The sequence below is a fragment of the Hippichthys cyanospilos genome, chromosome 12, assembly GCF_059441005.1.
Source record: "Hippichthys cyanospilos isolate Australia breed blue-spotted pipefish chromosome 12, RoL_Hcya_1.0, whole genome shotgun sequence".
In the NCBI taxonomy this organism is placed as follows: domain Eukaryota; kingdom Metazoa; phylum Chordata; class Actinopteri; order Syngnathiformes; family Syngnathidae; genus Hippichthys; species Hippichthys cyanospilos.
Window position 1 is genome coordinate 7,499,026 of NC_142380.1, and position 13,462 is coordinate 7,512,487.

The following is a 13,462-nucleotide window of genomic DNA, read 5'->3' on the forward strand; positions in this document are numbered from 1 at the left end:
CAATATGTGAAGTAACATATGTTGCAGCCTCAGCGTCCTATAATTAACTAACTTAACATGCGCTGACATCAAAAGGGATTTTCGAGGAATGTGTGTTCTAACGCCAGCCATTATTAGTTGCCTCCATGTTTTCATATTCGGCGAATGGTGCTTTGAAGATTTCAAATCTCTGTGCCGCCCTCGCCGCTGCTCATTTATTTGTTGTTCTCATTATTTAGCCTGGCCTGTCTTCTCATCCTCAGTGGGCCGCCTATTGATCGAGTTTAGCTCCCAGATGACGATGGAGCGCGTGCAGAGAGAGAACCCCAACGTGACGGAGGGAGGCCGCTACACGCCCCCTGACTGTCGGCCTAGATGGAAGGTGCGTTTGTTTTGTTTTTTTAATGAAAATTAGCGGATGATGTTACACAATGTGTTTTCTGGTGTTGCTGAATAAAATACGCATCAAATAGTTTTAGGTTTTACGTGCATGCATTTTCTGCCACTAGGTGGCCTTAGCGTTTCACGTTAGATTTTATTGACTGGAACAGTACGTTGTCTTCTCAAAATAAAAACAAATCAATTTGAACATGAAGCAACAAGTCCATGTATCATTGCGAAATTGTGCTCATTTAGCATTGTCATTAGCATGACTGGCATGACTAGCATGTCATGAGCATTGACTGGTGTGTCCTGTTCTCAAGGTGGCCATCATTATCCCTTTCCGTCACCGGGAAAACCACCTGAAGTATTGGCTTCACTACCTCCACCCCATCCTGAGACGTCAGAGGATCGACTATGGCATCTACATCATCAATCAGGTAAGAATCACCTCACCTCAACTGAATTCCTCAATTGAATTCTATGTGTGTGTGTGTGTGTTTTCATTATAACCTATACTTGAGCCATCAGAGCCACCAGAAAATAGAAAGTGTAACGAAAAATGGGATCACTAATGACAATATGATGTATAAAACTTAACAAAATAAAACCATTGAATGGTTTGCAACTAATCACCATAGCACAATGTAGCAATACGTAATTTGAAAGGAAATCTTGTTCCTGTCACAGCAGTAAAACGTTTTAAATTGGATTTGTTGTTCCATGCAGAAACCCCATTTAAACCTTGCGTACCCTCTGAAGTGCTTTCACGTAGCTCCACGGTTAATCACAACTGTAAACGCAGCACCTCCTGCTATTCGTAAGGAAAACGGTCTAAATCTTACACATTGTCCCTTTAACAAAATAAAGCCACACGTCATTTTACAAAAGAGTCACTGTAGCACGATTTATTAATAATATGATTCATGCTCCAATTTATTTATTCTTAATTTGAAAAGAAAACTCTACTGTTCCTGCTGTGAAGGTATTAAAAAGTATGTAAAACCTCTTGTACCTCCCGAAGTACCCCCATTTGAAGAAAGCACACTGCATTATGTTGAATCAGAATCGGAGATTTGCAAGAATCTGCCTGCACTTTGGAAAGCGACCAACAATTTTGAGCAATTTTTAGATGTATTGTCGGCAAAAAGAGCAACAAAATCTCTTTAAAAAGTTATTGCACTGTTTAAAAATATTTTCTTAAATGAAGGAATGAAAATGAAATGCAACTAATCATTAGTTGAAGGCCTAGCGTGTATTTTACTGAAAAAGACGTCTGCCGTGAGCCGAGATGTCAGGGCTACAGTAGCTCTGGGTAACGACGTCTGCCGCTCTCGTGCTCTCCTGGCCGAGACGATGCGCTGCGCCGATAATCACTTCCCTGCGGAACGGACCTTTTTGGTTCCGCTTGCCCCGCTGCGTCTGCTCTCGATACGCCGCTCTTCTCTTTCTCCGGAAGCTATAGATGTGCCAAATGGTCTCTTCCCTCCCGGCAGGCTTGACGGTCAGCTCGATGGTTGTTACTCTTATTGATGTTTGCTCGGCGTGAAACATGTGAACTCGCCGATGTCGCATTTGGGAGGAAACTCTGACAGAGCAAGAAGAACGGCCATGCTCCCGTAACTGGGCTGAATGCACCAGAGTTTGTTTGTTTTCGTTTTTTGGGCCGTCGGTCATCGCTCATGGTGTGAATTGGAGAAGAGCCCAGAAGCAGAGGCAGATAGGTGAGAAAAAGACAACCTGCCCTGCATTACTTTGATCCGACCTCTATGGATTTATTTTGATCGATTTTGGCCATCTAACTTCTGCACGTCCAGACAGGAAATTTAACTGGAAATTTTCAAGAGTAAACTATCTATAGTTTGAGTACAGGAGGATGGATTTTGAGTGCAAAAACCGACTGTTCGAAATAAACCACTCAGCCAAACACCAATCGCTTCATCCTCACGGCATACACTCTAATTAGCATCCGAGCTGCTGACGGGCGCTAACCACGTGACCCCAAGGCACCTTTAGAGCGCCAACCTTGTTTGAATAACATTTCATTTCGAATAAAATAAATGAGAGCGAAATATTTTTATTAATCATCATGTTGAATTGTATTCGGATATTTTTCCGTGTAGTTATATATTTTATTTAGATATTTTTTATGTATGTATTTATTTATTTATGTTACTTTTGTCCTTTTACAACAGACAAAAGAGGAATTTTATGCATGCACACGCACAGACATGGCGGAGTTTCTCGTTTTGAATCTTTCACAGTCTCTGTGTCCATGCATATTTTCTCCAAAAAAAAGCTCATGTTAAAAAAAATAAATAAAAAAAACTCTGAACACGTAACATTTGTAATTGGAGAATCACCATATCAGTTTCAAATCATGCTCCGGTTTATCTTCCTCATCTGCTGTTTAGCATATTTTTCATTCTAATGCTAATGAAAGCAAAGCTTGTTTAATTATAACAGTCATTATTTTTCTTTTCTACATGCTACTCACTACCACACTGAGAGATAATGAAATGTTTAACAAATGTTTGGGAAGAAAATTAGCGCATTTGTGCAGTTCACCATGAAAGAGGACATGGAGCTTCCTCTTTCTCTTCATCCTCCCTGCACAGAAAGTACTCTACATGGTAGAAATTTGTGTCCCCCCAACCTTTCAGTTCAGGGTGCAAGCGAAGCAGCGTGACACATTGTGCACTAGCGGTGAAAAGATATTGAAGGCATTCATAATTTAACATGCCCGTTCCTTAAAAATATTTGAAAGCGAATGAAGAATCATTTAGTTACACAGGCTCGAGGGGTGAACTGCAAAATACAATGTACAGTGGAAGCTTTCAAGTTGGGGAAAGAGAGGTGTCCAAACTTTTTTTTAGAGCCACATACGGAAAAATGAAACATTTCAATCAGTTACTTGAGCATCCGTAAAACTTGTGCAGTATTTTGAATATTTTGGGGTCATTTTCTTCCACATCATTCTCATAGTATTTTAGTCAAGGAATGGCACGCCTCTTGTGGTGTGATAACAAAGGGGCCATGTTGAACTGGGTGAATTTTCAGCTCCCTGGTGTCTTCGTTCAATGCTTTCCCTCTGATGTAAAAATCAAAGAATTTGGCAAAGTACTGCACAGTGTTAATGTGTTTTATTCACCTTGACAAAGAGCAAAATGTGAGAAAATAATCATTGTTTTTAAAATTGAATTATCTTTATTCAGTGTTTTGAAGTTCTGTTGTTATTAATCATAATTTCTTAGTTTGTTTGCATATTTTGAAAATTTGAAAGTATATAAAGTATATTCTTTTATCAGCTTGCCCACCACCACCACAATTATTCATTTGAAGTTGCTTTGGTGATAAGTTTCACTGTCAATTGTAGTCATTTTAAATTCTAAAAACAATGTTGTAGTTTGGAGTCTGCTGCTACAATTAGCTTCTAACCTTCAAAAACTTTGAATAATCTACTTTTAAGTGTGCTGCTTCATCACAAATGCATTTTTCTTCATATTCTGCCGCCCGCAATTGTATTAGCTGTTTTGTTGCGCCTCTTTGTTTCCTCCTGTCTGCATTTAATCTTTCACTCCTCGACTGCCATATGAAAAAAAGAGGGAAAAAAAAGAATGTGTTATGATAATGTCAGCAGTGTTTGAGATTACCGGCGGGGATCATTTTATAAAACACATTGTGGCAAGCGGGGGGAAAATAATGTTAGTGGTAATTGGTTGAGAAAAGAAGGTCGCCCACTTATTGCCATTCCCTCCTGAAGGCTTTGAGATGTTATTCCAAAGCAAAGTGGGGATAAACGGGACCTTCATTTCCGCCTGTTTAATAGGAGTGTCCTTTGAGTCAGCGCAGAGTGAGCGTCTTTGTTGAGCTGTGAGCGATTATTTAGCCTCATATTTCAGTGCCACCCCTGAGGTTAGATGATAGCGCTAAATACAGGTTCACTGGCTAGCTTGTCGCTAACTGTGAGATGGAAAGCGCCGTTAGCGCAAAGACGGAATATTTCAGTGCCGCCGTTTACATTAACTGTTGTTGGCTACAAAGAGATCGATCCCGGCATTATAGCGAGCTGGCTAGCGCATTGAGCTAGCTGTGCAACAGCGCATTTAATACGCTACTACAAATGTTAGCGGCTAACGCTAGCCTCAAGTAGATTGTCTAACACAGGATTACTTTTGACATGAATGCTGTATTTAAGTAAGATGGGAAGTCCCGGTTCTGGACTAGTCAAATTCAAATGTAAACAACAAAAATGGCAAATTCCACTAGTTTATCCTCTTTAATTACATTTTGAACTCCAGCAAACCTTACTCGCAATTTCCTTTCATTATGTAAAACACTAAATTAAAATCAAAATGAATAAAATGACAACTTATCGATTATCAAATTAAAAAACATTTTATTAATTAATGAAAGCCATCTTTTAACTTCGAATGATCAAAATCCTCAAACATAAGCCTCTCAGCCGTCAATGTTTTAAATTTCTGTCGTCTTTATGAATGTTGTTTGATTATCTTTAATCAAAATAAGACATTTGAAACGATGATCAAACCAGTGACTGAATTAGTTTCTGCCATTTTTCGACACTCCTTTAACATAAAAATACAAAAAAATGTACAGTACATGGGAATGAATGTGTGGACACTTAAAAACGTAAAATTACGTCTGGGATTGAATGAGTTAATTTGATAATCATTTTTACATACAATTAATACTTATAAAAACTGATATCACATTTGCTGAAGGCTGATTGGTGGATCCTCGAGCCTTGAGCACAGGCAATGTCATTTTCAGTCTAAAGCAAATAGAAAAATGTGTTGTTAAAGGTTTTAAGTATACGTGAAAAATAATGTAGTCACCAAATTAATTACAGAAAACATATTAATTTTTTATCGCTAAAAATGGCAAAATAAATGCTATGCACAAGCTATAAATGTTAAGTTAATGATAAAACTATTTTTGTCTGAATATTTTCTACAGGAACCTTTAAATAAATGTTGTTTGTTTCTTAAAATCAATTAAAATCGTTATATTCCAGAAAGATGAAAGAAAATCAAGATTTTATTTTTTGCATTATCAGCCCAAGTTAGTTTATTTTTAACTGTGCGATGAAATATTACAGTGACTTTGACCACACTAGTTTGTGCGTCAAAAAAGTGGAGTAATCCAGTTCCACCACTTTAATCGCACTAGCGAGACCAGCTTTCAAGGTTTAATCACAATGGACCAATTTGTAACCAAGTCGGGGGCTATGCTTTTTTTTTAAAAAAAAAAAGGCCTGGATGATGGATTTGAACACATTCAATAATGCAGCCAGGTAATTTGATAAGAAAATCCTTGACCTTGAGCTTGTTTTATCCATCGCCGTCATCTGCAATAACTTTGGCGCGCCAAGATATCAGCGGCGATACAAAACGCCCCGTCTTTTTCAATATCTACGACTTTGGGAATGATTCATATCGATTCAGCAGATGTGCTTTGAATCTCTTGAGCTCACTCGGGAGAAAACAAAGTGACGAATTGTGTGGAAAGCAAGAGGTGGCGCTCAAGATAACTCTGGCTGTGTAACAGATGCCTCTCGCGTTCTCCTGTTCCCGTATATTTCTCCGGTTAGATATGAGATATTGTTATTGATACTTCAGTATCTGCTTTCTTGTTTTTCGTGTTTGCTGTTCGGGGATTGATGTGATTGATTCGTAGTCCTCCGGAGGGTTTGAATGTACCTCGGTGTACTACCCGCATAATGCACACACTAGGAAATAAAAAAATAAAATGTAGGGCTGGTTCATTATGATTTTGTTTTTTAATGGAATAAATAAATAAATAAATAAATAAATGTATTTAAAGGTCTGATTTTTTTTTTTTTAAATTCTATGGATAACAATCAGATAAAAATAATGAATATTTATTCAAAATCAGCTTTATCGTAAACTTATTCATAGCATGTGCATAACTTAGTCCAATTTTGCCATTTTTTGTCGTCAAATGTTAATATTTTCTCTAACTAATTTGATCCAAAAAATTTATGTAAAATATTTTTTAAAAAAACTTGCTGTCCACTTAAAATGACATCACCTGTGCCCAAGGCTTGAGTAACAACCAATCATAGCTCACCCATTGGTCATGTGACGTGATAAGCTGAACCGTTGATTGATTGCCGTTACATAGTCTCTCACTACATAGGATGTCGTTTTCCTTTGAGGACAAATGAGAAAAAACACTTTTTAAAAGTATTTTAAAGGTGTGTTAAAAATAATTAAAAATAAATCCCAAAGATGTAATTTTACATTTTTTGGAATCCAGACATGCAATCCCAAGTGCTTATATTTTTTCAAACATTTTCAAGTTTTAGGCTAAAAGTATCTAAAAAAAGGACTAGCTAAAAATAGTTAGTACCTATTGTAAAAGTCAGGCACATTTGCAAAATCTCAGTTCCATTTTTAGCCAATTTATAAATCTTTGATTTTTATAATGACAAATGAATCCAATTAATTCCATTTATTGCCCAGATCTAATAAAATGAATAAACGTTTACCACACCAGGAAGTAGAATGAAACACAGTTCATGAGTCCGCCTCGCAGTTGAAAGTTCTGGGTTTGAATCTTGGCAGTGGATTTAAAGTCTTACAAGAGCTCTCAAGCAAGAGTTTAATAAATGCAAGCCCTGTTTGTTAGCACATTAATTGGGGAAAAAAAAGGTCTGTTGAATAGCCATCTCACAGAAAACAAGCAATTAGTCTTACAAAATGTGATTTATGTAGTGTAATTTAACAAATACTCGGTTTTGGCCATGGGCAAACATTTCGCGACCACTGCCGTGACGGCTATAAAGCTCTCCGAGCCTCGAAATTAATCATATCCATAGACTGCGAAGCCTTTATAGAATTAATAACAATGCATGGTGAAGAGGGTAGAAAAATAGTATTTAACTGTGGTTTTATATGCTCATTGTCTGTCCATGTATTTTTTTAAGATTTATTCTGTAGTAAGATCTGCATGACACTGACCAAAGTGTGTGTGTGTGTGTTTTTCTTTTGTTTGAAAGCCATTCAATAAGAAACTGTGCTCGTACCATGCAAATGCTGTTCAAGGCCACATTTGCATTTGCAGCTTATCTCTTGTTGATAAAATAAACGTGCATGTATAACCTGCTCCGTGGATATAAGAGCTATAGGAAAAGAAGTAAAATAGTACTGCTGTTAAAATGATTACCTATCATTAGCTAGGGCAAGGCAATGAGTTGAATACATTTGATTTTGTCATTGAAAAATCAAAGATTTGAAAATTAGCTCCATTTTCCAATCGAGATTTGCTATAAGTAATGAGGATTTAATAACATTTAAATGGTAGTCCGCTTACTGTATTTGGTCATTCTTAGCAGTAAAAAAAATATATATATTTGGACAATAATAATAACGCTTTTTGACAGTCTTTTAGCCCAACACTTGAAAGTATTTTTTTATTTTTTGGGGGGAGTGGGGGGGCTCCTGGTGTTAAATGTACACATTTTTATACTTGCTGTTAACTAAAAATTGCATAACATATGCTGAAGGCTCAGCACCAATCAGTCACGGTTCAGCTTATACATGTCACATGACCAACAGGTGAGTCGTGATTCGTCATTACCCGAGCTATGAACACAGGTGATGTCATTTTCAGTTGACAGCAAGTAGAAAAATGTGCTTGCGAAGGTATTCATTCCAATCATTTTCATAGCTTGTGAAAAAAATAGCTGTAACCTTTCTCATAACTTGCTAATATCCCATAATTAAGTAATTAATAACTATTGTTAAATATTGTGCCATATTGTTTTTTTTTTGGGGGGGGGGTATATCAGACCTTTATATAAATATTTGATGAGTTTATTTCTTCCATCAAAATCGATTGATTGATTCCTTTTTTTATTTATTCTGTATTTATGTATTAATCATTCTATTTGTTGTCCATATTACTGATATGCAGCAAATGGAGCATCTACAGCTGTTTCCAATGATGATGAAGGCATTCCATGCTTTTCTTTTCTATTTGATTTTATTGTATTCTATTCTAAAATTGTAACTGTCCAAAATGATTAAAGAAATCAATTGTAATGAAACTTATAAACAAGCATTTGGTAAAAAGAGAGTCCGAGCCAAATTAAGCGTTTGTCGTTTTGAAGAAAAGAACCAGTGCAAACAGACTATGAACGACCTTACTGTTCCAATACTTTTGGGTGTTAGTTATCGACGCAGAACGAAGTCTGTTCCCGTTGATGTTTTTTGACACGTTCCGTCACCTGCAGCTCACCCCTCAGTTCTCTTGGCCTTGCTTCCAACAGCTGCAGTAAACTTTAACCCTGCAGGATCATCGCCATTGTCTTAATCATCTTAGTCATTAAAACCCCCTGCTGTGAAATGCCAAAGCTCACGTCGCATTTTGTCTGTTGCTCGGCTTGCAGCCGCTCCTCAAGACGAACGGAGCTCCGCTGCTCTGCTTCGGCTTTGACATGAAACGCTCCCGCCAGCTTGATTTGCTTCGTTACGGCAAAGCCGTCATGGCGGATGACCGTTTTGTCGGCCTTGTGGCATTTCAACCTTCACGAGCACATGCGCCGTATAATAGCCCCACAGTCATGACTTTTTACGATAACCTTCGTAGATTAAAAGGAGCGACCGGAAAGATAGAAAATGATGAGGCCTCGGGAACGGTGAACGTGATTGGCACAAAATTGAGTGAAAAGGTCATAAAAGTCCCAAAGACATACGCTTAAAATTTAACATTCAGTCGAGCTGTTTAGTATGAAGTTGTCCTTTTGGGAAAATTCTCAGGCTTCGTTTTATTTTGTAGTAGTGTTGAGCGAAAGTTCTGTTGGGCATGTACAGTAAAATGCGTTTTGCTCCCCCTGCAGGTGTGAAGGGTAAATACATGACATCGCTCATGTAAAGAAGAACTGGCATGTGTGGAAACTACTGTAGGGCTGGGTGATGTGGCTTTTATTACGATATGGATTTTTTTTAGGCTAATACCGAGCCAATTTGTGGCAGAAAAAATACTGATTGATTCATCAATTAATTCATGATTCATTGTAAAAAAAAAATATTGAATATAATAGCATTGGTTTCTTCCCAGTGTATTACAATAGGGAGCAATTATATGCAGATTTTCACTCTTCACTGACTGGCCTGTATTTTAATTCTTTTTTTAATATTTGACAAAACATTTTAATCTTTTGATAGTATATTTTGTTTTGAATGAGAAGTTTTATGTTTTTAGGTTCCATAAATGATGACACCAGTGTTACTTGTATGCAACTACTGTAAATGTTTAGAGTACAGAAAGGTCAAAAGTTCAAATAATCGGCAAGTATTGGCCATTTGGCTGATCATTTTTGCAGGGGCATCATTGGCCGATTAATCGGTCCGGGCTCTACTTAAAATTATTATTTTAAGGTGAACTTAATGAGTATAATTATTGCTTGAAGTGTTCATTGTTTGGCCATTAGAATATTACACATTAGTTCATGTCAGTCTAAATCTTCTCTGTTGGTTTATTATTATGGTATTGTTAGTTCATTTTGCGTCTGCAAAAGAAGAACGGGGTCCTTTTACGCCGTTTTTAATCTCCCATCACAGCAGCTCATCCTTCATAATTATATGTAGCCTCTATAAAGTGCGGGATTGTCATAACAACAATTATTGTCGCCGCTGTGAGCGCCTTTCTGTCAGAATATTATATTCCACATCTGCTGCCTTTCCAGCAGGAGGCTAATTGCACGCTTGCAATCTTAAACTTCTGGATGTGTCACGTCAACGTCATCAATAGACGAGATCCTGCTGTGAATTTCACTTCACTGACCAGAAAAAACACCATTTTCTTAAGGGTTGATTGCATATTTTTTAGTTTTATCATTTTGTCTGTATTTACCTGTTACCAACTGGGTCTGTCATTATGAAACTGTTTTAAAATTGATTATTTTATCGATTATTCCATCGATTAATTTACGACTCAGATAAATTGCCTTCTGTATCAAGGTGTTTTACAAATTATTTTCTCATTCTGAGTTTATTTACCTATTGTTTATTTTGATTCAACACAAAAGATAAACAATGTTCACAAAGGACTGCAGAAATCAGAATAATTACTGTTGAGAGGCTGAAATGTAAGGATGTCGATCGTTTTAAAGTTTCTTAAGCTCCAAACGATTTCTTTAAAATAGTTGTCGGTTAATTTGGTAATCGATTATTATTGTTGTTTTTTTGTTTTTTTTTTAGTTGTACAACTACCATTTTTTATTGCCTTTGCTAGTGAGGAACGACCCTGGTGGCGAGTAAATTAGCAGTTCAAACTCAAAGTCAATACTCTGATCGTGTCTTCTCCCTGTGTTTACTCGGAGATTGCCCCCTGGTGGCCAGCAGAAAAAAAAACCTGCACTGGACGATAAGCCGTAGGGTTCAAAGCATGATAAAAAAGTAGCATCTTAATATCCGAAATTGACAGTATTAATTTCTTATACTTTCAGAATCGTTAGTATGACTTGAAACATGTCAAAAATAAAAGTCCAGATTCAGCAGTTAGCATAGCAACACTAATAACACAATTACTGTAGCAGCTAGCAATCCGCATTGCACGAGCATGCGCGTAAAAACTACTCATCCCGCATGCACGCTTCATATCGCCAGCCATATTTCCACTAAACGGCGTCCTCCAGCTCGCATCCTTTTACGAGCCCCGTGGCCTTCCCTCGTCGACGCATCATTCACGCAGTGGGGGACTCGGCTGAAGGCACTAAAAGCGCTCATGGGATAATGTTGGGCTTCTCAACCCCTCGTTCCCGACGTCCTCCAGTTGTTGACCTCAGCTGAACACGAATAACACGGAGCGGCGGCGTTGACGTCTCGATTGATGGCCGCCGCTCGCTGCTCCACTTTGGAATGCAGGAAGAAATGTGAATGAGCTCAGCTGATTGGGATTCACTGCGGGTTCTTCCGCCGGTTTGTTGGCCAAAACTTAGACAAGTCCCTGGCTGTCCTCGCAACATGCTAATTAGCAATCCTCCTCGGATGCGACTGTGATCATTTTCTCATACTTTTCTGTAAAATCCCCATGATGGAACTATAAAATGTGCACCGCTTGCTCCCACTTCAAGAATGGAATCCTGCAGGATTGAATGATATAATACCTCAAGGATCAAAATCCATTGCAAAGCTGTAGAAGCAATCTATACAGTAAAATGTGTAATTATGAAGGCAAGATATATATATATATATATATATATATATATATATATATATATATATATATATATATATATATATATATATATATATAGTTTATAATTAAGGCTACCATAATGAAGCAAGGTGTCACGCCAAAATTGTTTTTTTTTTTTTAAATATGTTCTATGTGTTTCCAATAGTCTAAACATGCTAATCTGATTAATATTGTGTGTGTGTGAATAATGAGTTTAAGCAGAAAAATCCACCTCGGGGCAGCTATTTTGACACCGTCAGTCCTCAGAAAATGATATCATAGTTTCTCAGAGCTCAGGTAATGACCAATCATGGTTCCAACCTCAGAACAGATGAGCTGTGAATGCTCATTACCTGAGCCCTGAGAAACTATGATGTCATTTAGGCCTGAGGGAACAAATTCGACCAAGTCGGGTCAGTCCACTTTAAAACTCAAATGAATCGGCTGGATCTCAGGAGGATATAGTTCTATTTGGGAGGGGTATTATGGGTTAAAATGCTTGTGGTATCGATACTTGATATCGGAAACTACTGGAGGACGCAGTACACATGCTGTCTCAAAGAAAAGTCATATTTATTGAGTCAGTGTAGCGTATGTAGTGTGTTTTTTGTAAGTAATGCATGAACAGTCAGACTGGTTGACAAATCACAGCATGTGTTGGTCTTCCCCAATTTATATAAGTAATTCTGCCAATGTGCATGAACAGGAATTGGTTGCTTTTCTGCCCAATGTATTCTCTCTTTCTCTGAACGTTACCACTTATATGTTGAAAAATGAAGTTTAGTAACTTTGGCCAGGCTGGCCCTGCACATATTTTCCACACATGCACTCACACACCACACAGAGACAGGCAATATCTCAAAGTGACGGCCAGATTGGAGAAGGCTCCAGCATTAAGGCGTGAGGCAGATGGTGTCCCATATTGGTCGTGATGGGAAATGAGGAGGGATGAGTCACCTCGCTGTATCGAGCTGCAGCAGGTCTGAGGGACACGCTGCGTGAAACCCGCACTGTCTGTGCTTTCGTGTGTGTGTGTGTGTGTGTGTCTCTCCTGACATAATGAGGAGGGAGCACCATTCTGTTGTCCACTGCAAAACTACCAAAAAGAAAAAAAAAGTTTGACCATTAGAGTTTTTGACCTTATGTGCTACAGTGAAAAGTGTGAAATAAATGTAATATGCAAGCACAGTGATTCTCAAATAGAGCTTCATGAAGGCACTTCAGGATGTGCAGGAGATTTTAATACCGTTTCTGCAAGTATAAGTCAAATGTAATGCCGTGACAGGGAAAGTTGCTTCTTCTTTTCAAATTAAAGGCAAATCAATTGGAACATGAAACAACGTGTTGATGAATTGTGCTCTAGTGAATACTTTGATAACATGTTGCATGCCTTCATTTTGTTAATTTTTTATGGACGTGTATTGTCATTAGCGATATCATTTTCTGGCAGATGTGCTGGAAACAAACTAGATGATGGTTACGCCAGCTATCTTCTGTAAAATACACTTTGAAATATCACAGCAAATGTAGTTCCAAAGTTTTTAAAAGTAGAGATATTACAAATGTTTTATGTTTTGTTCTTTATTTTTTTGTTTTTTTGTTTTTTCAATCCCAATATTATTATCGAACTACTTGGCTTGAAGGAAATATTTTGGATTTTAGATTGATGTCATGTTGTTTTATGAATTCATTTTCAGATGAAAAATTCCAGCTACAGTATTAAAGTAGTTTAAAACTAGAAAATCACAAACTTAAAGAAGAGAAAAATGACATTAATTAAGGCAAGACAAAACACTATATTAGTATATAGAATAAACATGTCTTTGAAATTATTTGTCATCTTTATTTAGGGAAAGATATCATGAAAGGAATT

The 13,462-nt window shown here is 37.4% G+C and overlaps 1 protein-coding gene across 2 annotated transcripts in view; it reads left to right on the forward strand.

The window, feature by feature from the left end:
- Window positions 1-13,462, forward strand: part of b4galt2 (beta-1,4-galactosyltransferase 2) — a 70,234-nt gene that overhangs the window by 36,638 nt on the left and 20,134 nt on the right. For both annotated transcript variants that reach the window (XM_088429874.1, XM_088429875.1), the window contains 2 exons: window positions 243-361; window positions 684-800. In XM_088429874.1, the coding sequence (XP_088286000.1) occupies window positions 243-361; window positions 684-800 (236 nt within the window). The remainder of the gene's footprint in view (window positions 1-242; window positions 362-683; window positions 801-13,462) is intronic.